Source organism: Drosophila erecta, unplaced genomic scaffold, assembly GCF_003286155.1.
Source record: "Drosophila erecta strain 14021-0224.00,06,07 unplaced genomic scaffold, DereRS2 tig00000092-arrow-pilon, whole genome shotgun sequence".
Classification (NCBI taxonomy): domain Eukaryota; kingdom Metazoa; phylum Arthropoda; class Insecta; order Diptera; family Drosophilidae; genus Drosophila; species Drosophila erecta.
In genome coordinates this window covers 14,456,161-14,483,442 of record NW_020825207.1, presented here as the reverse complement: position 1 = coordinate 14,483,442, position 27,282 = coordinate 14,456,161, and the positions used below count along the sequence as shown (strand labels likewise).

The 27,282-nt window shown below is 44.8% G+C and overlaps 8 protein-coding genes across 11 annotated transcripts in view; 6 read left to right on the top strand and 2 right to left on the bottom strand.

The window, feature by feature from the left end:
• Positions 1-27,282, bottom strand: part of LOC6547071 (mucin-19) — a 77,748-nt gene that overhangs the window by 2,120 nt on the left and 48,346 nt on the right. For 2 of the 3 annotated variants that reach the window (XM_026980165.1, XM_026980164.1), the window contains exons 3-10: positions 7,785-8,106; positions 6,432-6,699; positions 3,637-6,130; positions 3,020-3,137; positions 1,780-2,953; positions 654-1,659; positions 369-582; positions 33-301 (exon numbers count right to left, since the gene is read on the bottom strand). In XM_026980165.1, coding sequence (XP_026835966.1) covers positions 33-301; positions 369-582; positions 654-1,659; positions 1,780-2,953; positions 3,020-3,137; positions 3,637-6,130; positions 6,432-6,699; positions 7,785-7,835 — 5,594 coding nt within the window. In that variant the 5' untranslated portion in view covers positions 7,836-8,106. Of the gene's footprint in view, positions 1-32; positions 302-368; positions 583-653; positions 1,660-1,779; positions 2,954-3,019; positions 3,138-3,636; positions 6,131-6,431; positions 6,700-6,859; positions 7,118-7,784; positions 8,107-27,282 lie in introns of those variants that run through there. The other variant, XM_026980166.1, reaches the window with a different exon arrangement.
• Positions 12,089-12,966, top strand: LOC6547072. Its single transcript, XM_001974616.3, has 3 exons — positions 12,089-12,182; positions 12,246-12,398; positions 12,515-12,966. Exons 1-3 carry the CDS (start codon positions 12,108-12,110, stop codon positions 12,851-12,853), a joined length of 567 nt encoding a protein of 188 aa, XP_001974652.1. The 5' UTR covers positions 12,089-12,107; the 3' UTR covers positions 12,854-12,966.
• Positions 13,281-13,884, top strand: LOC6547081. Its single transcript, XM_026980169.1, has 2 exons — positions 13,281-13,459; positions 13,516-13,884. Exons 1-2 carry the CDS (start codon positions 13,457-13,459, stop codon positions 13,858-13,860), a joined length of 348 nt encoding a protein of 115 aa, XP_026835970.1. The 5' UTR covers positions 13,281-13,456; the 3' UTR covers positions 13,861-13,884.
• Positions 14,154-14,864, top strand: LOC6547082. Its single transcript, XM_001974618.3, has 3 exons — positions 14,154-14,231; positions 14,284-14,436; positions 14,491-14,864. Exons 1-3 carry the CDS (start codon positions 14,163-14,165, stop codon positions 14,833-14,835), a joined length of 567 nt encoding a protein of 188 aa, XP_001974654.1. The 5' UTR covers positions 14,154-14,162; the 3' UTR covers positions 14,836-14,864.
• On the top strand, positions 15,206-15,899 carry LOC6547083. The gene is made up of 3 exons (XM_026980240.1): positions 15,206-15,283; positions 15,341-15,493; positions 15,555-15,899. The coding sequence occupies exons 1-3, from the start codon at positions 15,206-15,208 to the stop codon at positions 15,897-15,899; spliced, it is 576 nt and encodes a 191-aa protein (XP_026836041.1).
• On the top strand, positions 16,257-17,031 carry LOC6547084. The gene is made up of 3 exons (XM_001974620.3): positions 16,257-16,337; positions 16,396-16,548; positions 16,608-17,031. Exons 1-3 carry the CDS (start codon positions 16,272-16,274, stop codon positions 16,944-16,946), a joined length of 558 nt encoding a protein of 185 aa, XP_001974656.1. The 5' UTR covers positions 16,257-16,271; the 3' UTR covers positions 16,947-17,031.
• LOC6547085 lies at positions 17,372-18,260 on the top strand. The gene is made up of 3 exons (XM_001974621.3): positions 17,372-17,446; positions 17,561-17,713; positions 17,774-18,260. Exons 1-3 carry the CDS (start codon positions 17,372-17,374, stop codon positions 18,116-18,118), a joined length of 573 nt encoding a protein of 190 aa, XP_001974657.2. The 3' UTR covers positions 18,119-18,260.
• Positions 20,688-22,216, bottom strand: LOC6547086 (protein GSKIP homolog). 2 transcript variants are annotated; one of them, XM_026980168.1, is made up of 3 exons: positions 22,192-22,216; positions 21,701-22,127; positions 20,688-21,623 (listed from the first exon to the last, which is right to left on the bottom strand). In XM_026980168.1, the coding sequence occupies exon 2, from the start codon at positions 22,059-22,061 to the stop codon at positions 21,711-21,713; it is 351 nt and encodes a 116-aa protein (XP_026835969.1). In that variant the 5' UTR covers positions 22,062-22,127; positions 22,192-22,216; the 3' UTR covers positions 20,688-21,623; positions 21,701-21,710. The 2 variants fall into 2 exon arrangements, with proteins under 2 accessions (XP_026835969.1, XP_026835968.1); XM_026980167.1 differs by having other exon boundaries at positions 20,688-21,644; positions 22,192-22,215.

Sequence of the window (27,282 nt, the reverse complement as noted above, 5' to 3'; positions counted from 1 at the left end):
TACTACCCTTTCAAGTTGTATATTTCACTTACCGTCTCAGCTCCTCGTCGCGAGCCTGCTGCACGGCCAAGCTCATGGAATGGCGCTGGTAAATGGCGGGATAGGCGCCCAGTGCCTGTAGATCCTTGGGATGCAGTGCATGCGGCTGTTGTGGCTGCGGGGGTGGCGGCTGTTGTTGCTGCGGCTGAGGCGCTGGCTGCTGTTGCGGAGGCGGATGCTGCTGGCCCGGATTTGAGTTTGGCTCCTGCTTGATCTCCTGCTTGGTCATCGGCTCCTGCTTGATCAGCTTGCTCGCTATCATCTACGGGGAATTTAAAATGATATTGCATTAGTTTAGCCAAAATATGATGCAGTTTAAAAGGACTTACCTGCTGCTGAGGTGGCATGTGCTTCGGCTGGTCGTGCGGACTCGGACTCTCCTTGAGACGCTCCTCCTTGATGCTTATTCCGGACAACTGCTGCGCTTGTGAGCTGGGTGGCAGACCAGGATGTCCACTCAGTTTGGCGGCCTCCTCTGAAGCAACAATTGAAACTGACCCAAAGTTGGGGTCCACATTGTATGGATACGCAGGCGGAATAAAGCTAAGAGGTAAACGATTGGTTAGTTATGCTATGGCAACTGACCCTGAAATAGCGATTGAGCAAACACTTACTTGAAGGGATAGAAGTGGGGCATGCCTTTACCCGGTCCAGGACCACCTAGACCGGCTGCTCCCAAAGCCGAGAGACCACCCAAACCGGGTGGCAGGGTTCCTGGCGGCGGCCCAGCCACTGCACTGAGGTTGACCGGCGGCGGCTGAGATCCTGGCTGCGAGGTGGGCGGTCCAACCTCCTTGCCATTGTTTTCCTGGCCCGACATTTGGCCCGGCTGCTGCTGTTGAGAAGGCGGCTGACCCGGCTGCGGCTGCGGTTTGGTCATCAGATCCAATGGTGGATCCTTGTTCTTGCCGCTGTAGTCTGCCAGATGGGCGGCCACCGACTGCTGGCCAGGAGGACCTAGCAAGTGACTCGGGGGCTGAGCAAGTGAGGTAGGCGGAGGAGCACCCGGCTGCAATTGCTGCTGCTGCTGAGCTTGTGTCAAAGCAGGTGGCAGTCCTGGTGGTTTGCCTGGCTCTGTCTGCACCATGTATTGCGGCTGTTGCTGCTGCTGTTGTGGTGGAGGTGCTGACTGTTGCTGCGCCGGATAGAACTGATACATTCCCGGCACATACATGTTGGGTGCCGGGGCGGGCGGTACACCAACGCCCACTTCCGTTGGCTTCTTGCCCATCAATTCGATATGCTTTGCCGTCACCGCCTGGCCGACCGACTTGTCCAGCATTTCCTGTTCGGCTACTGGCGTGGAGTCATCGGAGATATCACTGTAGGCCGGACTCTGTACATCCTCGCGCGATACACGGCCCTCAAAGTCACTGGGTCCAGGTGACTTGCGGTTCTTCTTTTGCTTGCTGCTGGCGGCACCCACGCTGACGGAGCCAAATCCAGGAGAGGTCTTCAATCCTGCCTGCTGGGCATAGGCCGATGGCGTCTGTTGATCCTGCACATGACTCGGAGGCCTTGGAGGCGACTGTTGTGTCTGTGGATTAACCGATGTTTGACCTGGCTGCTGCTGCAAAGGATTTCCCTCTGGCGGGCCAAACCGCAGAACTCCCGCTTTAACTAAAACGAATATACCAAATGGATTAGTACGTCAGACATAACTTAAATCCACATTCAAAATCGATTTCATTGTCCACCATTGGAAAGGCTAAGAAAATCGACAGGTTTTAAAATACTTACGTGCTCCCTGCTGCAACAGGGCCTGCTGCTGCTGGTCCGACAACATGGCAGGCAGTCCACCCATTAGTTGTTGTTGATGCTGCGACAGGGCCTGTCCGGAGATTCCAGCGGTGATGCTGCCTCCGGCCACTGGTTGCTGCTGCTGCTGCTGAAGGCTTGCCGCACTACCTCCTGGGACGAGCAACTGCGGTTGTTGTTGCTGTGTAGGAGGCTGTTGCTGTTGGGTCGCGCTATTTGGACCTGCCGTCAGTGGAAGATTTCCCAGAGGCAATACTGATGATGCAGATTGCTCTACTCCAGGTGTTGCAACTGCGCAGATGGGAGTTGGAGCTGGTGGCGTGGCTGGTGGGGGACCAGAGATCGGCGCTTGCGTATCTACCGCAGAGGGAGTGGTGCTGGGAGCGGCGATAGATACCGATCCAGTACCTGGTGCCGAGGGTGCAACATTGCCATTGGTGACGGGGTTGCTTGAATTCGCGAGGGGCGCGTTTGGGGACACTGGCACAGTTCCCTGACCCGCTGATGGTGCTGTCGCTGGTAATGCCGATGATGCCACAGATGCTCCTGATCCGGTTCCACTTGCGACTCCTGGCGAGGGCGGCGTGGCCGGATCCTCGGGCGCCTGCATCGAGTCCTCATCCATGGAACTTGCGCCACCGCCCGCTCCGTGAGCATGAGACTGGTGATAACGCAGCCCGTTTGCGTGCTTGTACTTCTTGCTGCAGTCCTGCTCGGGACACTCAAGCAGCACTGGGGAGATCGCGCAGGGCGAAGCAGTCTTACATTTCTTGGTGCTGATCTGCACATTGAGACCGGTGACCGGGTTGAGCAGGCTTTGCGGCTGCGTGGCCAGGCCACCGCCGCTGGCCGATATGGGGATGCCACTGGCGTTCACCATGTTCACTCCACCAGCACCGCCAATACCGCCACCAGATGCTCCATCTGAGGCGTCGCCGTTAAGCGGTGAAGGCGCCTCGTCCTTTGACTTGCGCTTCTCCGGCCGCGGAGGCAAAAATGCCGTTGGCGATGTGCTGGGCGTGGCCCCGCCTCCGTTGCCCGATGAACTGCTGTTGCTGTTCGCTGCCGCATTACCGGATGCACTGCGTGTCGCACCGCGTCCCTTTGTGGCACCATTACGCAGCTTGGAGTGCACCTGCGCGTGTGAGAAGTAAATCTGTAACGATTTGGAGAGATATGCATTAGCCATCGCATACAATTCAATTCTGTCTGCTTTACTTACCGAACTTCTGGTCTCGGTAAAGTTGCTCAGGTCGGGAGTGAGACCTGCACTGCGTCCGCGCTTGCCGCGTCCCTTTGGAGTTCGAGAATCTAATTCTTCAGTTGGTGAATCACAGAATCTGGAAGGCAGGAAAATGAATGAGTAATCGGTAATATCAAAACTAGCGATGTTTGCAATGCCCGCAGCTATCAAATATCTTCAATCAAAATAAACCACATACAAACGTGGGAATCTTGATTGGCACATTAAGCGCTTAATGAGTAATCGCAACTGTAAACAAACGGCAAATGATTGCTGTTGCATCAGGTTGTTTTGACTAAAATGTTCAAATGCCTTGTGCAAATATAAGGTAAAACGATTAGGTGCTGACAAATTTACTTAAACACCACTCAGATTTCTTAATTGGGTTTCGCGTATATAAAGCATAAACTTTTTTTCAAACTGATCCCCAAAAAAATGGGTAGAAAAGATAAATCAAAATAAAAATAAATCAACTTGCAACATAATATTGAAAGGCATCTTTATTCATTTATCTAGTCTCTACAATAATTTTGGAAACAGTTTGAAAAGCAAATACCCAATAAGCCTCAACTCAATTCCCAGCCACACCAACTCACCTTGGAGGAGCCCAATCGTGTCGGGTGCAGTCTAGCAGAGTGCCCACGTAGGTCTTGCCCCGCCACGTGACGTTGACCACAAGAACGCCGCCTTCGGTCTCGTGCCACACAATCCCTTCGAGGGTTACGGATGTGCCCGGTTCGCACGGACCCAGGCAGTCCGGTTCGGTGATGGTGCCCACCGAGGTGCCAATGCAGATGTCCACCATCTCCTTGCCGCCGCCTGCTCCGCTAGCGCCAGCCTCATGCTTCACCCTTTTGGCAGGCGGAGATTTGGTATCGTCGTCGCCTGTTCCTGTACTGCCCGCCGGCACCGAGATCGTGTGGTGCATGGTGGCTGAGATCATGCCGGGTGCCATTAACTTGGCCTGAGCCGCCGCCGCTGCTTTGCTCTCCGAACCGCCGTTGCCGCCAGAGGTGTTGTTCTGGCCTTGATTTGTGTTCGCTCCACTCCCACTGAAATTATTGGAAGCGGCCGCTGCTGCCAGTTGGGCGGCAATGTGCGAGGAGATTTTGATGCCGCCGGCCGACTCCTTTCCCGGCGGTCCGGGTGCATTGGCACCTCCTCCCGAACCACCCACGCCGCCGGCACTACTGCTGGCCATTTGAGAGGCGGAGGAGGGGGCTGCTCCGGTCGCCGCCAGAAGTGAGGCAGCCGCAGGCACCACGGTCGACGGTGAGCCGGCGGATGGAGAGCCCGCTGAAGGTGTGAACACACCCGGTGGCACTGCAGACATGGAGGATGAACCACCGGATTGCCCAGTGCCAGCACTCGAATTAGCATTGCCTCCGGAGTTGGACATGTGTGCGGCACGGCGTATGCAGGCATGATGAGAGCAAGGAGCTCCCACCTCTCCGTTGCATGAACAGGGAGATCCACCAGCTCCCGCACCGGAACACTTCTCAGGAGTATCCTTCTCGCCGGCCGCTGATGCAGCAGCTGCTGACTTGTCCACGGACATGCGATTGGAATGTGCGTTCTTGTCCTTGGTCTTCTCGCGCCGATGACCCGAACTTCCGCGTTTAGTGCCCTGCGGCGTAGACTGACTGCCACCGGAGGATCCCCCTCCGCTAGCATGACCACCGGCATTGTTTTGGCTCCCCCCACCGGAAGAGGAGGAGCTACTACTGGTACTGGCATTGTTTAGGTGCTTCTTACTGCCGCTCGACGAACTGCCGCTGCTGGAGGAGGAGCTGCTTGTGCTGCTCGATGAATTGGTGCTCCCCAGGGAAGATGTGTTGGTGGAACTGGAACCGGAACTCCCATCCTCGTTGGCCGAGTTATTTGATCCGGCGCCCAGGGCTCCGTTCTGTTGCTGATCGGTGGCCTTCACAATCTCGTGTTTGGCCTCCGAGCTTTTGGTGCCCGGCTTGGTGCGCTTGATCTTCATTTTGAGTCCTTTGTCGAGCGTCGCTTGGTGGTCTATGGACATCTTTGCGCTCGATTTGCCACTGGAGGAGCTGGAGCTGTTACCGCTACCGTTTCCGCTGTTGCCGCCTTGCGAACTCGGCGGCCCACCGGCACTTGTGCTGTTGTTGTTCCCGCTACCGCTGGCGGTGTTCCCTGTGCTGTTGCCCGAGCCGCTGCCTCCGCTTCCGCTGCTGCTGTTGTTGCTGTTGCTATTGTTGTTGCCGCCGCTGCCGCTGCCCGTTTGCGAGGACATGCCGCCAGCGGAGAATTTAGAGCCTTGTTGTCCACTGCCAGCCGCTAAAGCTGCTGCTGCTCCTGCCGACGAAGACACTAAACTGCCGCCCTTGGAGAAACCGGCAAATGTCGAGGATGACAATGTGGTGCCGGCTCCAGCTCCCGCTGCTCCGTTTGTGTTTCCGCTTCCACTCCCCGATCCACTCAGGGACTTGGAGTTACTATTCAGTGGACTCGGACTGTTCAGTTGAGCCACCAAAGCGGACTTGTAGCCCTTGGAACTGCTCCCACTGCTGCTCGAGTTTGAGTGATGGTGGTGATGGTGGTGATGCTTCCCCGAAGATGAGGAAGATGTGGAGGACGAGGAGGAAGATGATCCCTTGGCCACCACGTTCGCACTGCCACCACTGGGCGCCGCAGCTGCTGAGGAGGATGAGGAGGAGTTAGCTCCGCCAATGGCCACCGGCTGGCGTGTGAACTTAATTGTGGTTGGCGATGTGGCCGACAAATTGCTGTGCAATGTGGTTTTGTGCGTTTTATGCGACGATGAGGATCCCGCCGCTGCTGCTGAGGATGACGAGGATGAAGCGCCGCCCTTGGAGGATGATGTGGAGGAGCTGTTTGCTTGCTTGGCATTTAGCGCGGTAGCCTGGTTGCCACCACCCGAAGAATGCGCGGACTTCTCAATATCCGCGTCCAAGTCGTCCAGCAGCTCTGGTATGCCGCCAATGTTCCACTCGTCCTCGTACTCAAAGTTCGTGTCCTTCGACTCGCTCGAGTTGGAGCTGCTCGACGAGGAGAGCGACGAGGAGGAGGAGTTGCAAGCGGGGCTCTTGCCAGCTAATTGTTCTGCGGAAAAGGATAGATGGATTAGATTAGTGTTGTCGCATTAGTGCATAGAGTGCAGTGGCGTACAAAGGGGGATTTGTTTTCGGGGCGTGAGTTGCTAAATACCTTATAATACGGTGGTATAATTTGGAAAAAAAAAAATGAAATTAGCAAGTAAATGAGTATCATTTTCTATACAGTTCAGTGTGTGTGAAAACCCTTTTTGTTGTAACTTAATATTTCACCCCTGAAAACGAATGCTGCAACGCCTCTGTTGATAAAAAAAAAAGCGAGAGGCAGCGAGAGATTTGCAGTTACTTACTCGTATTTGTGTGCTTCTTGATCGCACTGGAATTGTTGTTGTTATTGTGCCGATTATTCGCCGATGCTGCGGCCGCGTTTGTTGTTGCTGTTGCCTTCGTTTTGTTATTGAAATTCAGCGCTTGATTCGCCGTTGTCGCCGTCGTTGTTGTTGCTGTTCCTGTTGTTGCCGTTGTAGCTGTAGCTGCTCCTGCCGCACTTAAATTAGCTAACAATTTATTATTCTTAATATTGCTTTCCGTTGCTACGTTGCTGCTATTCAGGGCCACCTGCGATTGCACAAAAAAAAAAAAGAAATTCAACAAAATAAGTTGCAGCTTATGTATGGGTGTGCGTGCGTAAGTGTGAGGAGTAGGGCATGTGAAGAAAACTCAAAAAAAAAAGACTCGTACCGAAATTGTTATTTCTTTTGCCGCTTTCGCTCTTTACCTTTGCCAACTTCTTTTCCATTCCATAACCATAATTAGTTCATAGTTTAGTGCGTGCGCATATTTTTAACGTTTTAATTTACAAGTAAAACAAAAAACGAAAACAATAAATAAATAAGCAACGTCGTATTTCTCTCGATTATTTTGCGCGAGCCTTCTCCGCGGCGTCCTTTTTCGTTTGGCGGATGAGACTGAACGGAAAACCAAAAAAAAAAAAAAAATGAAGAAGAAGAGAAAAGAGCCGGAGAGCAACCACCGAAAACGGGCGAAGAGAGGGAGAGCGAGAATTTGAGAGCGGAGAGAGGCGGCGGAGAGATGAAGGCAAACAAAACAAAACGCTTTAAGTGTTGGAAAACACTGCCCGTTGATCTCGGTTGTGGTTTTTTATTCAGCCCTTTTAACTAATAAATCAGTTTCCTGGACTGACCCAATAAACCAATATATGCATAAAACAGTATAGCGTGTAGTTGGCTGTTCAGTTCGTTATCGCCACTTTCGCTTATCGCACACTGCAAAAGTGTAGTGGCTACTTGAGAAACTAGCCCGAAAAAAAAGGCACTCGAGTGGGCAAAAATGATGACAATAAAATAATTACTCTCTTATATAGTGGAGGGAAGTAAACAGTGTTACCAACTATTAAAGATCATATATAAGCTATAGCTGAGCAGTGCTTATATTACTTTCAATAAAAAAGTATAATATAGTACAGTCAAAAATAGCTCGACTAACGTATTCGCTTATATACATATCTACATAAGATATGCATACATTTGTTTTTAGTTTTGTATTAAACCAATTTATTGTTGAAATACGTTTCAAATGAAAAAGTTACCGATAAGAAATCAATACCCGAGTATGATTGATTAAAACACTTGTGAAATGTTGTGTGGATAGTTTCCCGAGTACGGTATAGGGCACTTGCTCACCTTATTCGGGTGGTGGCTAGTGTTCGCCTCGTTACGTCTCATTGACTCCATGCAGACGCAAACGATCGGGCGGCCGCACTGCGCGGGCGGCCCAAAGTACTACCAGTAGTGCCTAGGAACGTGCAGTCGGCGGATGAGCTGATCGGATGGCTTGGGCAGGTGCTGCGATTGCTGGCGCGGATGCGGATGCGGATGACACTGATGGCTGGTGGCGATGAGCTCGGGCGCTGCCTTGTGTGACGAACTGTTGACTTCTTATCCAGGCAACGACGCAGGGAGACACAGGGCCTCGGCCCTCGGGCCAAATGGTTCATTTTCAAAACTGCAAGATGGAGCGAGAGCAGAGGGTACGATTAGTTGTGGCAATGCAATCTGGCTGATATACGGTTAACGCTATAATGAAAAGTGCTGCCCCACTCGATCCAAGTGCTCCAAGTGGTCGACAAGATTAGAGCATTGTCGCTCTTTCAAGTGCTCAATTCAATTGCCGCTTATCGGCGGCGATCGCCGCCAATCAACGTGTTTGAGGTTAACTATAAACCATGGGTGCCTGTGATTTACATGCACTTGTCTGGGGTCATGATACATACATACACATATATATTATAGTAGTATTTATAGAAGGTGGGGGAGGGGGGCACAGGGGGTAGCAGACCCCTTAACGACCTGGTAATTAAGGCACTTTTGCACAATTTACTGATACTCGCACTGATAACGAAACCAACCGGCGGCCTTTCTGGTATACGAGTATCACGGCGACTACTCCCACCGATCTCAAGTGCCACCCAATATGGGGTATATGATTTAAACATTTGCTGCGCGAGCACAGTAGCTGTTGCCGTTCCGATTGGCGATTAGATAACGTCAGTGGCGACGACTCTGGGAATTCTATGAGGGTTTCTACACGTCTACACGTCTATGGCACACCGAAAACGTTGACGTCATCGTTTCCAGCTCACTACTTAGCGCTATTTTTTTTTTATTTATTTATTTCCATGCAAATGAACATTAATGCCAGAACAAATGTCAAGCACAGTTGTCGACTATTAGGCTTAGCTTTATGTTTTTCTAGGCTTTATAAGCTAATGCTCTCTATAACTGAGAAAAATACACAAAAGAGGCTATACAGTTTTCTAGAAATTTAGATAGCACTAGAAGGTTATTTTAAACATTATGTTTCCATTTATTAACCATATGTAAGCAGTACTAATTGGATGAATGGGGAAATCAGTTTTATTATGATACTGTGTTTTTTTTGGCACTTAGTCGACAGTTTTTGTGCCCACTGCCACTTCGTCAATTAAATTGATTGATTGGTTTGCATGAATCTCTGTTGATTCATTCAATTTTTCTCCGCTTCGTACGACTTTAAAGCAGCAACAACAATTAAATTTGCATGTGCTTAACATTTTATGATAATTAAGTGGCACAGACAGCAAAACACGTTTTTTCTGTGTGGGCCGACGATGGATTTTTATATTTCTGCCAACTTGTGTGTTTTTTGCTTTTGTTTTTGCTTGTGTCACCCGAGCTATGTTCGCATTTTCATACTGAATTCTGAATACGGAATACTGAAACTTAATTAATTGAGTTGTTGACTGCGCTCGGCCCGACAATAAAAGCAGCCCACGCATTACGAATTTTTACTACCGCATTTAATCTCATCCAAATGCGAGTTTTTGAGCCCGGACAAGAGCGCTTTCCAGTTCCCATGGCAATCATCTTTTATTCGCCACTGAGCCCCTTCACTCGGACACCGTATAATCCGCTATTACGCACTCCACACGCTCTCCGCACCATGTGGGTGGCACTGCGAGTTGTGGCATGTGGCATTAACGTGCCAACAAGGGGTTAAACCCCGAACGAACAAAAAAGCATTAAAAAAACAAAAGTGAAAGAGAAAGAGAAAAAATAACACAAAACCAAAAACATCCATTGCCGATACTTTTCACAGACGCCGCCAACGAACACGAAGATTGAAACACACCATAATTTAGACAAATCAATAAATTACTAATAGCCCCCGCCACTTTGCTCCATCGTGCGATCGACATTCCACCGAATGCGACCGACGTACCAGGTTCCAAGTTTTTGCGGAGGGCATCAGGGGCATGGAAGAAGGTAACCAGGTAACTTGGCAAGCCCAGGTAGAAACTGGCTGACTGGCTGACGGGCCACCGGCACAAAGACAGCGCCGGTCAGCGTTCAAGTCGTGTTTTAAATTGGGTTTGCGGCCAAGCTCCGATACCATAACACTGCTCCCCACTTCTCCAGTGCTCAGTCAGGGAAAAGATACTAGAATGGCAGAGGCAACTGACAGCGTCTTCTTGTTATGGCCAAAGTTCCTGTCCGCACGTACTAAACATGGGGCAGTACCCAAGAAAATCCACTGGATGCGAATGCAACTATCAGAAATAGCTAGTTTCATGCGAGTAACTTATGCATAATACTACAAATAATTATAAAAACATATTTATAGGTCTTTTATTTGGATCCAAACGTGTAGACCAATTCTTGGTAACAGACTAAGAGAAGTTTATACTTGAGTAACTGATGAGCTAAGGTGAATTGATGCGCTTTAACAACCAAGAGCTAGTTTTCAGAAAGTGTAGCCAAATCACGTCATCGCTGGCAGACTGAGAATCAGCAGGAGAACTCAAAGTCCCCAAGATGATGAAGAAGCCAATGAAGAACAAGGGGCAGTGAGGCTAAAGATTTACGCTAACATCGTCGAAAACATTGGCCGCCGTTCAGATCGTTCGGAATCGCTTGGCTTCATCGTCATCAGCTTGGTTTTTTTTGGGCTGTTGTATCTTTTTTTGTTTCACAAGATGGTTGTTGTACAAGATTGATCCTCTGCGGTTGCTAAATGAACGCCTCCGGGGAGTTGCCAGTGCGCTTTTATTAGCGTTTTTGATCCAGAATGGATCGTAACCACAGCAGCCAACAAGCGGAGACGAAGAGAACGAATGGCTAAAGGCCCAGCATCTGACACACACGCAGATACAGTATACAGTTGTGGTAAAAAGAATAGTGATGCTCATCACGAATAGAAGCATTTCAACTCTTGCATAACCAGATAAAGGATGTTATGGGAGTTTCCTGTGAAATCTTGGTTACTTGGGCACTATTAATAGATATAAGCCGATAATCCCATATTTAAGCCATTGCCTTTCTATTATTTTGACCACTCTATGTGTGCAAATAGCTATCTCTTTGATCCCTTATACGTAATTTATACACAATTGGCAGCATACTATTATTGTGATCCCCATTGTTCCAGCACAAAATACAAAAAAAAATACAGACTGAAATTGCGTTTCGCTAATAATTCTTGACTCTTGTTTCTGTTTTGATTCGGCTCGAATCGCGATAATTTGATTTTCCCCAAGCGCAACCCATGCGATTGCGATTGCGTTGCGTTGGCGGCGGCTGTTTAGGCTCAATACGCTGGAGGCGGCGGCTGCTCGGCGTTCAATTAAATTAAGTGCAGCGGGTTCCCTTTTCGGTTCTTTTCCATTTTTTTGTATTATTATTTTCCTTGTGGCATGCCACACCGCCGCAGAACGAGATGTTTCCAAGTGCTTGGCAACTCAAGTGGCGATCATGCCACTTAGGCAACGGTCTGAAAACGAGCCTCCGATGGAGGGAACTCGAGTCGAGGAGGGAGGGAGGGAGGGAGGGAGAGCTGATCTCGATCCCGGGATAGTAGACACATTCAATTGCCTTTCCAATATATTGATCACTTGAAGGAAATGTGTGTGCGCCCCTTTCAGTCCATTGACGGGGTCTGGAATTTATGACTTCATTCCCTCAACAGATCTTTTGTTCGTGTCACCAGCAATTTGCTGTCCTCAATTACGAGTTACGAGTTTCCCTTTGTGGATCTCGAACTTAATGAGTTACACACAAGTAGATTGGGAAGTAGGGAGCTGTTTATACTTCCCTGATTCCCACCAGGGAATTCAAGAATTATCGATCCATTGAGGGTTCAGAAATTAAGACTCTTGGGCTTTGAATATCGCAAGAGTAAGATTCGTTTAAAAATCAATTCATAAATGTAAAAATTCACTTCAAATATATGTACAATTTGCAATTGTACAACATGTACAATTGATATCACCAATTGAAGTGTAGATTTAATTTTTATATATTTAACAAACGAGAACATTAGCATGGCGTGCTTGTTGCTATCCCAAATTGGCAGTTGTTCAAACTGATAAAGGGAAAACAAGCCAAAAACATTCAACATACCGTAGATATATATAAAACCCTAGCTATATAAATCATAAAATCTGGTAGCCTAGTTGAATTTGTGCCAAAATGCTACCACGTTCGCTGTTGCTTTCAATTGGAGGAGTATTAATACTTTTGATCGTGGACCAGTGCAATGGAAAGGTAACAAACTCAACTCAAACCCCAGCGTTGAAGTTTTATAAAATCTATTGCTCGATCTAACAGCGCAAGTGGGACTACGAACCTCTATCTATTGAAACCTACTCTACGGATGAAAGTATGCTGAAGATAGAGGCCAAAGTGGACCGAGTTGGCCGGGGAGAATATGCCATTTCGGCCAACATCGAATTTAAGTACACGCCAGACGAAAATACCATGGTGAGCACGATGTATTATGTATTGTTAAATCTTAATAATATGTATAATCATGAATTAATAGATGCTAATAAAACCTATTCAATATTGAGAAGAAATAACTTATGAACAACTTGCAGGTTCAAGCATCGGCCTATCGAAGCAGCTCCGGAGAAGAAAACGACTACAAGATTATCCCCCTTAGCATTCCGAAACAGCCATATTCCGAGTTCATGAACAACCACTATAAGGACGTAGTGATACCAAATCTGGGCGGTTGCTCGAATCTGATCAAGTTTGAGGACAAATTCGTGCCTCCGTGGCCACAGAATACGTACGTCTTGGACAAGTGTGTGGCAAACAGTGATGGCTTTCCGGACATTGTTCCTGAGGGGTACTACAAGGTCAATTTCACCATGATGAATCCCGTGGATTGGGGATTCATTCTCATTGTGAAGATATCCACCAAACTTGTCTGATTCCACGTGGGCGATCGCATTTCTATGTATTACTTAATGTACCTATACTATATACGTTATATATCATGTAGAAAGTAGTTGGCATAAATATCAATAAAATCAGTATCAAAGACACTTACAATCTTAATTATTGGTCAATTACAAACACGTTACTGTTCGTTTTACGGAATACAATGTTTGACATCAGTCAGATTAAGTGATCGCAAATATTGTAAAGATCTAGCATACATTGTAGGTTCGTGAGTTTGTCCAATTCAGATTAGTAATGCGGTATATAAGGGTCGGGCTTTCACTGAATGTATCGAGTCCAATTCTAGCGAAATGGCAGCTTCCAACTTTTTTGCAGTCCCAACTAGAATCGGGATTCTGTGTTTATTTCTTCATTTGGCAGGAGCAGCAGTAGGTTTTGCCATACAAATTACTTTAAACACTTACTGATTCTAACGTTTCTAGCGTAAATGGGAGTACGAGCCTGTATCATTTACCACAACCTCTTCGGATGAAAGCAAGTTAAAATTTGAAGCTAAAGTCGTTCGTCTGGGGCGTTCAGATTACGGAATTTCGGCCACCTTAGAGTGGAATTATGACACGAATGAGGAAACTATGGTAGGTAATCAAAAATTATGTATTACATTTGATTTAGTAGTCAATATCTTGACTAGGTTGAGGGCCAAGCGTATCGCAGCAATACGGGCGACGAGAGTGATTACAAGTTGCTACCCTGGGCAATCCCTAAACAGACCTTCTCTGATTACATCAACACCTATTATAAGGATGTGGTCATCAAAAACCTCGGCCACTGTTCCAATCTCCCCAGATTCGAAGGCAAATTTCAGTCGCCCTGGCCAAGAAAGACCTATAAGGTCGACAAGTGCAAGATCAATGGTGATGGACTACCGGAAATCGCTCCGCCCGGATTCTACAAGATTGTACTCACTAAATTTGGTCCCGGACAGCCCACGTGGGGATTCACAGCAGTTATGAAAGTAACTAACAAAATGTTCTAGATCTAGTAATATTAATGGGTTATTAATAAAGGACTACAAATTTCTTTTTTTTGCACTTTTCTATATGCAAAACCTGAATAATTGGAAACCATTTAACTCACTGGAGGTTCTTCCCTGTGGAATCGTTCTGGCGTAATCAAATCGATCAGCATTGTACATTTATTACTATGTACAATATTTTTAGTTTGTGAAATATCCCCGTGCCTGTAAAAATCTGATAACAATGTTGTGCAACGTGTTAACAGTCATTTGGCCAGACTATAAAAACACAGCACATTACTATCCAGTTTCATATTGGCCAAATGGATTCCGGCTACCCGTCAGTCCTAATATTGTTGGCATTGCTGCTAATCAGTAGATGCGAAGCAGCGGTTAGTTCACCTGTTAGTTAACCTGGCGAATTATATTAAACATTTCTTCTAGCGCAAATGGGACTACGAACCTATATCGGTCTCCACCACCTCTTCGGATGAAAGTTTAATAAAGTTAGAGGCCAATATTGTTCGCATAGGGCGTGGACAGTACGGAGTATCAGCCCGGGTGGAGTGGAACTATGACGTAACAGAAAGGACCATGGTAAGAAATTTCAGTAAGGATTTTACCACCTATAACAACATCCTTTTCCCTTAGGTGGATGGTGTTGTCTACCGCAGCAGTACGGGCGATGAGTCCGACTATAAGCTGATCCCTTGGTCTATCCCTAAGCAAAGCTTTTACGACTATCTGAACGGCTTTTATAAGGATATGATGATGAAGAACTTTGCTTCGTGCTCCAATATGCCGCAGTTCAAGGGCAAATTCCAACCGCCATGGCCAAAGAACACCTATTTCGGCAACAAATGCATGATCGATGGCGATGGGTTGCCAGATATGGTGCCACCCGGATTCTATAAGATTATATTTAATTGTACTGGACCGGATCAACCATCATGGAGTTTTGTAGGAATTTTTAAAATAATAAACACAATGTTTTAGCTATGTACCAATAAAAAGTATGAGGTACGATAAATATCATCTAATCAAATACTGCCAAATATTTTTAAAGTCCAAAAAGCGTGCTCGAATAGGTTTTTTAGCGAACTTGAAATCGTTTCTCCATAAAATATAATACACAGAATGTCATAAATAAACCAAAAAGAAAAACATATCTAAAATGATCCATATTGTTTGAATAGTTGACGGAAGCTTTTGTGTTTCAATGCAGTACACGTATTAAATTTGTGTTAAAAGTAGTAATTATATAGGTATGATAAAATGTCATGACAAGGTGCACATATTTTATCTATGGCCCTGGCTATATAAGCATAAAGCCCCATGTCCCATTGCTCAGATTCATATTCTGATGATGTCTTTCCTGTGTTTCATTGTTGAAATTTGTATAGCACTCTTGCTTATAAGCGAGTGTCAAACATCGGTTAAAACGGTAGGTTCAGTATTAATGTCCTCCACATATCGTGTAATATTTTGAAGAATTTTCCAGCGCAAATGGAACTATGAACCCATATCGATCGAAACCAACTCATCCGACGAGAGTCTAATAAAATTAGATGTCAAGATTGAGCGCATTAATCGCGGATTGTTTGGACTGACAGCCAAGATAGACTGGAACTACGATACGACTGACGAAACCATGGTAGGTGTACTTCCTGATGTAGTCGGTAGTCCTGTGTAACAGGATTGAGATCTTTCTGCAGGTCGAGGCCCATGTCCTTCGAAGCTCCACGGGGGATGCCAGCGATTACAAGCTGCTTCCTTGGGCCATTCCCAAGCAATCGCTTTACGACCATCTGAACACCTATTACAAGGATGTGTCAATGAAGAACTTTAAGCACTGCTCCAATATTCCGCAATTCGAGGGAAAGTTTCAACCGCCATTGCCAAAGAAGACTTATTTCGGCAACAAATGCGTGATCGACGGCGATGGGTTGCCAGATATTGTTCCTTCCGGATTCTACTTGATTATAATAAAATGCTACGGACCAAATCAACCCACATGGAGCTCCTCCTCAGTTTTTAAAATAACACAAAAATTAATGTAATAATTATAATCTTAGATAAACACCAATTTTGTTTAAAACTGGGATTATGTGTAATAAAATTTCGTAAAAATTCGAAATATAGAGTTGTTTTCTCAACATGGTTGTGGTTCTTGAAGACGGCAAGAAATATTCAACTTACAACCAATTCAGCTCTAGCTGAAGAACCACCAATCAGCAAACTTACACTTATATTCAGAGTCCATACATTATGTCATGTTTTTGGCATGCAGTCTTGTTTGACAATGTTTCACAATGTAACAGGGAGTTATATAATAAATACAAGTTGCAGACGATACACTGCCATGCAATCGACTGCTGTTTGCTATATAAATGCAACTCGATTGCAAGTTCATGAAGTTCAAGTTTGGCTAAATGATTTCGCGTTGCTCGTTGCTGTTTTTGTTCGCTACGCTGCTGATCGATGGCTGCAAAGCAGGAGTATGCCAGGATATTCTACAAAAATAAAATACTTATAGCTTCTGTGCTCACTTAACAGCGTAACTGGGACTACGAGCCCTTGTCCTTGACATCCTACAGCTCAGATGAGGATCTTTTGAAGATCGTTACAAAGGTGGATCGACTGGGGCGCAGCCAGTACGCATTTTCCATGACCCTGGACTGGAACTACGATGTGGATAAGGACACCATGGTTAAGATATTGGTTTTAATACTAAGTTCCTAACTGGCTAACAAATCGTTAATGGACAGGTGGAGGCAGACGTTTACCACTGCTCATCGGGTGCCGAAGACGACTATAAAATGATGCCCTGGTCCATTCCCAAACAGCCCTTTTTCGAATATCTAAACGCCTTCTACAAGGACGCGTTCATCAAGAATGTGGGTCACTGTTCCAATATGCTGCAATTCGAAGGCGATTTTGTGCCTCCATGGCCACGAAATGTTTACAAATTGGACAAATGTGTGGCCAGTGGCGAGGGACTGCCAGAAATCGCACCGGAAGGCTTCTACAAGTTAGACTATAAAATGAGCGGACAGGTGGATTGGGGTTTCACCCTAATCGTCAAGGTCTCGAATAAGGTTATTTAATATTGCGGCACCTTAAAAGGACAAACCTTTTTCTTCGCCTATACAAATGTACTATATTATGCAAAATGAATTGATTTAAATTAAATTGGTGTATTTTAATACTTATGTCTTTTATCTTAAATTATATTCATCAAAAAATAGCATCAATTAGATAGCAATTGGAATTTTATAGGCATTGCAAACATGACTAGTGTTGTAAATGTGTACTTGTGTAATTTGCTTAAATTGGATGCTATTTCAGTGACGATCAGTTGATAAGTTAGACAAGCTTGACATGATTTACACCTATTCCAACTACATTTATCTAGCAATGAGCACAATAGAACACAAAGTTTTCGTGCCACAAATGTTTTTCAAAGATTTATCTGAATTGGCATACTATAAAAGCATGTAGATTGCGACTAATATTGTCAATTTAAACAGAAATGCTTTCGTTTTGCGTTTCCTCGCTGTTATTAGTGTGCCTTTTTGCAAACAATTACAATGGCTGTGCAGCGAAGGTTAGTTAAATTAGTTCGTTAAACAATGCCAAGGATGTTCAATTATATGGTTCAAGGAATAAAAGTTCATTGTGCATCACTACTATATTTAATATAAAAATTGTTAATCGTTAGACCAACTGGGAGGCAACGCCATTGTCGATTGGAAGCAACACCACAAATCCCAGTGCCATGGACATGAATTTGCGAATTGAGCGCATTTCGAGGTCGGAATTCGGCTTTTCGGGCACATTCTTCTGGAATATTGATATGGACGATAGTGTGATGGTAACTCCTGGTCCGATATCATTTATTCAGAAGCACATAACATTTAAATACTGATTTCAGGTGGAGATGCGGGTACTGAGCAGTTACTCCGGTCATGAGTCTGATTACAAACTGACTCCTATGTCCATACCACCGCAGAAATTCACCGAATATATCAACACCTTTTACAAGGACTTGTTGATGCCGAACTTGGGAAATTGCACCGATTTGCCGGTCTATGAAACTGAATTTGTACCACCATGGCCAAAGACGACCTTCAATTTCACCCGCTGCGCTCTGAACGGCAAAGGATTGCCGGATATTTTGGCAGAAGGCTACTATAAAGCCGAAGCCATCATCACCGCCCTACCAAATGTGGAATTCACCGTTGCCGCCATTCTGCGGATCAGAACAAAAATGTTCTAAATACCCGAGAATTAAATCGCAGAACATCTTCCACTCTATTGCCAACTGTTTTTGCTGTTGGGCATTTCCGAGGTGTGGGCCGAATTCCAGCTGCGGCGAGATCGTCATAAAATCCGCCCGACTCAGGGCCAATAAATGAACCGGGCCAGGTAAAAATCGCTTTGAGCCAGCTGACGACGGGCGGGCAGGCAGGCAAGGCAGGCAGTTCGAGTGTGAAATTGGCAAGACATGTTTGGAAACTGTTGTGGTAAGAAAAAGAGGGTATGCGGCAGTGGTAGTTGAAGGAGAACTTCGAGCAAAAATTGCACCAAGTGTCGCTGGCACTGAGAAAAAGGCTTTTGCAAATGGAAAATGTGAGAGAAATCGAACTAGCTCAAATTATGCTCATATCAATTAAACTAATTGAAATAAATAATTAACAAAAGTGCAGCCCATAAGGTGGAAAGCTGCTTATACGAGACATTCTTAAAGCAAGGAAAGTGTCTTCATTTTTTTCCGTATACTTTCCCCTCGTTTCGACCCCTTGAAAATGCAATTCGAGTTGCATTTCAAGTGAAAACTCTGCACAGTTGCCTCGGCTAATTTATTGCAAATTGTTAAAAGCTACAACGACGAAGGCGACGCTGCTGCTGGCTGTCAACTGATGACAGCAGCATGCGGCTCCTCCCCGCCACAGCCCCCCTCGAAAAACTTGTGGCAGCCACTGTGTTTTCCCCATTTTCAGACTGCTCCGCTTGTTGGCTGGGGGAAAAATCAGTTTAGAGTGAGCCAACTTCGCATGGAAATCATTGGCCATTTCGCAGCTACGAAACAAAGCCACAGATCTCTGAAGATTGTACAACTGCATAGATTAAAAAAAAATTAATCGGACTTTAAGAAAACAACTTCTTTTCAATATTGAAATTGATCAAATCGAAGGAAATTAAATCGTCTTTATTCGTTTGCCATAAATACGCCAATAAAATATAGCAAGTCGTGTTCATATCAGCAGATTTTATATGCTTTTTAATGGTAGGCTTGTGCAAAATGGTGTTTTCATTACATTACAAGCCAGATGAAGATCTAACAGGGTTTTAAAAGCCATTTAAATCACTGCAACGCAACTCGACTGGCTCACCCTGATTAGCATATGGGGAACAGAAAACAGCAACGGCAACGGCAACCAATTTGCATTTAGCCACCATCAATCTAACTCGCACAGTATGCACTCGGTTGCCCCGCGAATCCCGCGGCTGTCCCATCTGTTCGCGGCTTGAACATTTTGCAGCATTGACAATATCAAATTGTTATCTGGCATAAAATAATTACAACGTTTTAATGCAGACAAAATAGTTGTCGTTGTCGATGGTTCGGCGGTTGCAAGTTGCTGTTGCTGTGGCTGTTACTGTTGCCTGTTGCCGTTGATATCATCGTGGTTGCTGTTGCCAAAGTTTAGCTGCCAATTTGAGTGCCAATAAAAGCGCGTGTGCGACAGCAAAGAGATTTCATTTTCGACGGACAACGTTGTCATGGTTAGTTGGAGCTGCTGGTGTGCTAATTAACCAAAAACGCAGCCAATTAGTTGGACTAACACGGAAAATTTGCGGTTCCATGAAAACTCCAGGGGTGCTGCACGCAGAAAAAATGTCGGGTCATTTTCGCTTTCTCTTTTTTTGCGCATAATAATTGTCCTTGATAAAGCGAGGAATGTGGAAAATTTCGTTTTTAAGTGAAATGTCTTCGAAAATTACTTTGCTTCTTACAAATTGAATCGTTTCAAAAGGCATAATTATATGGAAAATATTTATTAAATTGAGCAATCATTGAACATTATCTTCAAGTGTCATCAGTTCAATTTGCTCAAACGTGTTTGCAGTTGTTTTTGACATTTTATTGTGCTATTTTACTAGATAATTTTAGGGTTTTTATTTACAACTAATTATTTACATTTCCGACAGATTGTTTATTATTTGAATCACTGTTGGTCATTTATAAAGCAGGAACATGAAGCCATGAAATTGCACGCTAATGTAAAAAATACGACGAATAATTACTTCAACCGCATTAATCGAAACTTGTTTTCATTATAGCCTTTTAACGAAATCACTTAAATACTAAAATCAAAATAGAACTTGTTTCGAATTGACTCCTGATTAAGTGATATTCATTTTAATGCTTTAATCCAATTGCTTTTTTCAAAACGAGCTTAGTTTATTACCAAGATTTCCGTGCTGGAACTAATTTAACTGGAAGAGCTACGGAAAGTTGACCATCTAAGAGGCGCCTTCAATTAGCAATGCTCATTGATTGAAAATTTGCAAAATGAAATGCATTAGACTGGCACAGGCAAAGGTTAAATTATGTCTGCATTCACAGAGATGCGGCTACAATAAACAAACACGAAAGGGGCAAAGGGGGGGATAGTCAGTCAGAATGCAAAGCTTGTTAAAATTCATGTAATGCATTAACAAAGAACAACAACCACAAATTACACACACACACACACACATACACACTGATGAGGCAAAAGGGGGGCTGGATCCACTGAGTCAAAAGGCCGACGGGCTGCAATGAAAAGGCAATTAAAGCGCAGAGGCGGAGAAGGGGCAGGTTCCAGTGGGGGCAAAATACAGAGGTTGGGGATAATGCCGCTGCTGCTGCTGCTTTGCTGTTGCCGTTGCAGCAATCAATTGCATGCTTCAATGGACAAATATACGAGCATAGACAAGTGGAGAGCCAGCTCAGATAGACATGGCCGATACGGACGCCAAAGCAAATGCGTTCGCCCAGCTACAGTGGAGCTCACGTACAGCAGACTGTGACTTTACAGCCTCCATCTCGAGTATTTCGAGATGAGTCGTAAATTGCACAAGCCTTAAGTTGTACACAAAAATCAAAATGATATGTCTAACTTTCTTCACTTTAATTTTATTTTTGAACCATGAATGGTTTATTTATTTTCCACATCAGTTCGAGCGCTCTTATTGATGTCCGCCTGTAACTGCGTTTCTTCATCTGTGTGTTTGCAGCGTATGTATCTGTGAATTGTCCACAGCAGACACCCGTGGGACGGACGGAAAAGCGACTAGATGGACTCAACTAGATAAAAACCTTAGTTGGCTTGGTGCCCGGCCAAAATGAGGAATACAAGTGGGGCTGGAGAGGCATTGAGTTGGGCTGGGCTGGGTTGGGTATGGTTTGGATTGGTTTGGCTGGGTGTTCGGTGTTCGAGGATTGAAGCTTGTAGCTTGTAGCTCCAACCGTCTGCATCTTCATTCGCCTCCTTCGGCGGCGGCAGTCAAGTGGAACGGCACAAAAACTTGTTAACTTTTTTCGCTACAAAAGGTCCGGAGAGTGCCAAGTTGAGTCAATCAACTGGCAACCTGCCCCTGTCCCTGCCGCTGCCACTGCCCCTTGCTCCAGCTTCTCCCCTCTATCTGTGCTCACTTGGCAGCAATTAATCAAATGGGAGACCCCGAATCCAGCTCGCAGCTTCAGGCTTTATTGTTGCAATCAAGTCATTTACCTGCAAAACGCTTAATTATCACTTTTTGGGGCGGCAATTAGCAATTAGTAGACAAATTCTTCAAATGCCACACCTACTTTGGTACTACTACTCCTTTCGCTTCCGCAGTGGCTCTCGTCCAAAGCCATATTTCTCCCCATACAGTGGACTAATCCCTGCCAGCAGTTGGTGGGCGGACTCATAGACGGTGTCACAATTGGCCACCTCATCGGCCACATCATCAAAGTTATAGGACACGATCCGATAGCCAGCGCTACTCAGTTGCACACAATAGATGACCTGCTCCAAGGTGCGAATATTGATGTAGGCCACCCCGCGACAATGGGGAAGGAACTCGGCCACGATCAAGTGGTCCGCAAAGTCCTGGCACGAGTCCACCATCCTTTGCGCCTCTCGCAGTGCGTGGAAGTCGTTTTCGTCACTCTGGACGAGAGCCATTCCTAGAAAATGCTATGCTCGAATTTTGAACAGAAGAGGCTACGGATTTTGACAGATCTCAACATACTAGTTCATATAGTTATGTTATAACTTATTCTGGTTATTTCCCATTCCTGGATTTAATTATTACCTGCATTAAATCAATAAAGCGTTGCAACGAAGCCCTCATCTCACTGTGATATTAATTACGTGAAATTAATCCAAAATAACCCGAATCCAAATCACATCCGTATGTATCGCACAGCCTTCTTAGCTAGGGGTATCTTAGTAGCATCGGAATCCCAATGATGCACAGCATTCCCTTTTCGTTTTCAAGACATTATTCCGTATTATGCATCCGCTTAACTCCTCGCTCGGCTCCTCTTAAGCCTTTCACCCCCCAACCGATTCCCTACCATATCTGCCTGCCTTGACTTCCTCCACTCAGAGAAACCCAGCTCAAGTGCTCTGGGACCTCGGGGTCTTAGTCTCCTGACGCTGCCTGCTGCCGTTGGAAAACAAAAAGGACAAAAGCAAGGAGTCTCGGGCTCAGACTCATGACAATCGAATGAAGAGTAAGGAGAGACCAAGGGATATATATGTATGTACAGGGGAAGAGGGAAGCTTGACTTGGTGTGATTTCGTACACAGCAAATAAATATATAGTTCCATATAGTTTTTATCAACAGTAATCAAGATACATGGCGGCACAGTGATTTTGACCTTTGAAACAGTTTTGGGTGGAACATAGAGCAATAACATGTACTTGATTCGGTAAATGATAAATATGGATTTTTTATTTAAAAAAAACCTTGAATATATCCAAATTGTTCACAGTACATATCCACAATCCACAGCAGCAGCATCTCTTCCCTTACTTTTTGCTGATGAAGTTGAACAATTTGAGATACGAGCTGAGAAGGAAGGTAAGCGCACAGAAAGAGACGGTCGTTGGGGCGGGGGAAAGAGACGGGTTACTTGGCAGACGGAACGGACCAAAAGGGACGGACAGCTTACGGACAGCGTACGGACAGAGAGGACTGGGGACCGAAGACCAAAGACTGTGGAACGTTCATTTAGTTGCCCATGGCCATGGCAGGCAAGCCAAGCCGTTTTCTGGCCCGGCTACCAGACAAAGTTCCTGCTCTCTGCTCCGTCTTCCAGGGGTCCCGCCCCACCCGCCTCTCCTGCCCACCCTCAAACAATCAAGATGCTAAAAATGAAAAACTTTTTGCGACACACACGCAAATTTTTCTTTAATTTTCCCTTCTGTTGCCGCCTAAATAGTTGATGAATTTTGCGACAGCTGGGCGGGAAAAGTTGTGTTCAATTTCCTTTTCACACGGTGGAAAATAAGTTTGCATAAATATGCATAATATTATGATAGCCTGGTTTTTATAATAAGCCATTCCATTATCTGAGTTATGAAGTACAATCTTTGGGATTTTTTGGGATTTTTGATTAGTGGTAGTTTTGAAACTTCTCTTGTTACAAGATTTGTACCCCTCCTCTGGGCATATTGACGATTTATAGAAATGGTCGTTTTATTAAAGTCTTGAGTGTACGAATCGTTTTTCACTGTGTGTGCGAAAGTTCAGTTTCAATTTATTTTAATTGCGCTGACAGTTTACGATCTCCCCCCGCTTGCATCTCACTCGCACGACTGCAATCAAAAGGAATAAATGAGTGAGCGGATGAGAAGGCGACTGCGGAGAATAATGGTTTTGCGATGGAATGGAATGGGATGGGATGGGATGGGATGGGCTGGTAAGGGAGTTCGGTACATGACCATAATCCGACTTTAACTCTTTCACCGATTCCCCGTCCCCACCCGCGGGGCCTTTCTGCCTTTCTACCGCTCCTTGGCCCACAATTGTCGGAGATTTATGAACGCCTCTCGCGCTTTAAATTGAATTCAATATTTTGCAAGCGCACTGCTGCTGCTGCTGCAGTAACAACGGCAAATTGTAAACAACAAAGTTTTTTGTGTTCCGTTGACAGTTGCACTTTTTTCATGGCGATTGCACACTTTATGGCTTTCTTTTTTCGCGCTGAAATGGATTTTCATTTTCTTTTTCCTTTTACCTACACAATTTTCGCCAGCTACATTTACTAAAGGTGTGAAAGACACCTAGTGGGTGTGCCGGCAATTGAGCTGTTTTGCGAACATCCTAGGTCATCCGATTAAAGACAAAAGTGCATACCTGCAATGAAAAGGAGAAGGAAAATTCCAAATTAGTGAAAAATGTCTAAGGGTTCGCTTTTAAAGATGTGTATTTAAAATTCTGTTCATGGGCTGTTCTTTAAAAACCATCTGAGTTCCATGGGAAATCGTTAAAGTGGAAAAAAGGGTATGCCGTGACTTTATCTTTGCAGTTCCTTTTTGAGATCGCTCCAATTTGCGGATAACTGGGTAATTTTCGCTCCTCTCTACCCTGTTATTACGGAAGAAGGTTGCGGGAATGACAGGCAAGTTCAATTCAAGGGGTGTCGGTAATGCTGTCTGTCCAGATACATTTTCGCACCTTTAAAAGGGATTTACTTATACTTGAAGCTACTTTTAGGTTGTTGTTCTTATTTGTCGGTTTTTCTGGGTGACTAGTGGCATGTAATGCAGATCTTGGGCTGCATTGAAAACGATTATGAAGGAAAACAAACAAATCCAAGTCACATTCGCATATCAATAACTGCAAGAGATTTAAGATATACGATTTAAGATGCCACATTGAAAGCAACAGCAAAGTTAGCAGAAAGAGCCGCAGCAACCAAAGCTGCACCTGCAGCAACCTAGATGCAACATTAAGAACACAGACAGCAGCAACATTAACAACTGCAACACCCTGCAACACCGTATTCAACCAGAGCAACAACAGCAACAGAAAGCAACTTCAACAACAACCAGAGCAACATCATCTGCAATGGCAACACGTGCAACACCAACAGCAACAGCAACACCAACAGCAACAGCAACACCAGATGCCCCCACGTTGAAAATTCAAAATGTTTTCATTCGAGTGAGCACAACAACAACAACAAAAACAACAACTACAGCTTTCGACACGGTAAGTTGGCTTCGCTGATTTTTTTCAAGTCGCTATTGTTGTTGCCATGTTTGCCGCCAGGGCGCTACATTTTGTTGTTGTTGCCTCCTTCTTGTTGTTACTTTTTCCGTTCACATACATTTGTTGTTGTTGCTCTCGTTGTTGTTGCCTCTTCTGCGCCAGTCAATTCAATTTGAAGCCATTTAGCATCAATTTGCAGTAATTTGACGTATAAATTATGTCAAATTGCCGAGCAGCTTGTCATTGGGTGTATTTCGTTGTTGTTGCTGTTCTCACTCCGTCAGCCGCTCGTTTTCGGTTCCTTTGTTGTTGCTTTTGCACCTTTTTACCCTCCCCGATTTTGTTGTTGTTATTGTGAGAGATTGTGCCCGCCAGGTAAAAATCGAAAAAAAACGAAAAAATAAACTAAGGTAAGAAGACAAGAGGTGAGGAAAGATGCGGAGCAAAGCGGCATCATCATCAAGTCCCAGTTGCCAGTTAAACAACCGCCAACCCTTCGTCCTTCCCCCTAAAATCCATTGTGTGAGTTCGATTCCCCTCCTCTTTGCCATGCACAGCAACAAACATTTTAGTTTTTGATGTTTGGCAAATATTCGCATATTTCGCCAAGCAAAATATGTAATTTTTTAAGGATATACTATGTGAATAGGATATACTTTATTCATATATTAGAGAATTCCAGTTAATAAACTCAAAGTATGATTCAAGAAAACGTAGTATGTAAGCTTAATCAATAGACAAAACTTGACATTTTAAGGTGTTTTACCATAAATGAAAGCCCCTTTTTCTCACAGTGTTTACCTTATTCTCCCCTCTTTCTCTGCGGCACGTTCGGCACTGTGTGAATTTTATTTTCGCTTGTCGACACAAAAGAATTTCACTTAATACTCAAACGAACGCACACACATGGAGGAATAAGGGTCCAGAGCAGAGGTTGAGCACTAAAAAGTGCCTCATAAAGCCGATATATAAACTAATGTCAGAAGAAGGGTAAGCGGGGGAATCGGGAGGACTGAAAGAGCAGAGGGGCAGGAATTTTTACGCTTTTGTGAATGTTAACATTCAAAGATATCATCAAAAAATTCACTGGAAACGCTTGTACAATAAAAACAAAACTGATAAGACACAAAGAAAAAAAAAACAGGGAGGCAGAAAGAAGCTGACGATGCAGAAGCATCGAAGATCGTATTCCCCTCTTGTTAAGGGGGAAGTAAAAAAAAGCAGAGGATTTTGTCGCCTCTTTTGTGGATGAGTTGCTGTTGCCGTTCACGCGTCGTAAACTCGGTAGCAGTCGCAACACCAACAGATACAAGAGTCACAAAGACAATGCACAGGGGGAAAACTTCCGCAAATATCTGGAGTACACTGATAAAAACAAGCGGTGTTAGGAAGATCTGTTAGATCAAGATCGGTTAGATCAAGATCAAGATTTGTTAGGAGTGAAACTAATTGCGGTAAGTACTTTTAAGCTATACATTTTAAACACATTGTGTCTTCTGCAGAAAAAATAAAGACAGCAAATATCGAGGAACCTGTCATCAACAGGGTGATGAGCTATGCCAGTTTCTCTTTACCCAGCGTTTTACTGTCCCATGACTTTTCCGACGCACTGCAGGCCATTTGAAGAATTTCCATTTGCATTTTAATTAAGTGAATGGACAAATGACCCAAGGGGCCGAAAGCTAAGCGGGGGTGGTCAATGGTCGGGCGGAAAACTTTATTATCTGTACAAGCAATTATGCATATCATAAAACACTTTAAACATTAATGAGTGTCGGCAGCAAATGGAAGACAGAGATGGGCATGGTGGAAAAGAGAAAGGAAAAACGACGAGTCATCTTTTGGCTGCTGAAGTACTTTTTCAGCTTCCTCCCCACTTGTGGCCCAAAGTCGAGAGTCGTTTAAATATCATCCATTTGGACCGACTCCCAAAGGGATTGGGAGAGAAAAATTTAAACTTTATGGACAACGAAGAAGATCATAAATTGGCTATCTTTATGGGTTTGTATGTTCACAATAATGATGGATATATTTGAATGTCAACAAAATTGTATCATTAAGAAAAAATCCACAGTTCCTTTACGAAACAAGCAAATGGTTTCTTTATAAGCACATAGATTAATAAATGTTTATATTGATATTTTAGCTGTGCAGTACTGATACATAATTTAACAGAGAAC

Bases quoted from the DNA above. Each gene is read 5' to 3' on its own strand.
- LOC6547086 (XM_026980168.1), bottom strand. From the start codon at position 22,061: ATGGCTCTCGTCCAGAGTGACGAAAACGACTTCCACGCACTGCGAGAG.
- LOC6547085 (XM_001974621.3), top strand. From the start codon at position 17,372: ATGCTTTCGTTTTGCGTTTCCTCGCTGTTATTAGTGTGCCTTTTTGCA. The intron at 17,447-17,560 runs GTTAGTTAAATT...GTTAATCGTTAG, and splicing joins ACAATGGCTGTGCAGCGAAG to ACCAACTGGGAGGCAACGCC. The intron at 17,714-17,773 runs GTAACTCCTGGT...TACTGATTTCAG, and splicing joins ATATGGACGATAGTGTGATG to GTGGAGATGCGGGTACTGAG.
- LOC6547084 (XM_001974620.3), top strand. From the start codon at position 16,272: ATGATTTCGCGTTGCTCGTTGCTGTTTTTGTTCGCTACGCTGCTGATC. The intron at 16,338-16,395 runs GTATGCCAGGAT...CTCACTTAACAG, and splicing joins TCGATGGCTGCAAAGCAGGA to CGTAACTGGGACTACGAGCC. The intron at 16,549-16,607 runs GTTAAGATATTG...GTTAATGGACAG, and splicing joins ATGTGGATAAGGACACCATG to GTGGAGGCAGACGTTTACCA.
- LOC6547082 (XM_001974618.3), top strand. From the start codon at position 14,163: ATGGATTCCGGCTACCCGTCAGTCCTAATATTGTTGGCATTGCTGCTA. The intron at 14,232-14,283 runs GTTAGTTCACCT...CATTTCTTCTAG, and splicing joins TCAGTAGATGCGAAGCAGCG to CGCAAATGGGACTACGAACC. The intron at 14,437-14,490 runs GTAAGAAATTTC...CTTTTCCCTTAG, and splicing joins ACGTAACAGAAAGGACCATG to GTGGATGGTGTTGTCTACCG.
- LOC6547083 (XM_026980240.1), top strand. From the start codon at position 15,206: ATGTCTTTCCTGTGTTTCATTGTTGAAATTTGTATAGCACTCTTGCTT. The intron at 15,284-15,340 runs GTAGGTTCAGTA...AGAATTTTCCAG, and splicing joins GTCAAACATCGGTTAAAACG to CGCAAATGGAACTATGAACC. The intron at 15,494-15,554 runs GTAGGTGTACTT...ATCTTTCTGCAG, and splicing joins ATACGACTGACGAAACCATG to GTCGAGGCCCATGTCCTTCG.
- LOC6547072 (XM_001974616.3), top strand. From the start codon at position 12,108: ATGCTACCACGTTCGCTGTTGCTTTCAATTGGAGGAGTATTAATACTT. The intron at 12,183-12,245 runs GTAACAAACTCA...TCGATCTAACAG, and splicing joins TGGACCAGTGCAATGGAAAG to CGCAAGTGGGACTACGAACC. The intron at 12,399-12,514 runs GTGAGCACGATG...AACAACTTGCAG, and splicing joins CGCCAGACGAAAATACCATG to GTTCAAGCATCGGCCTATCG.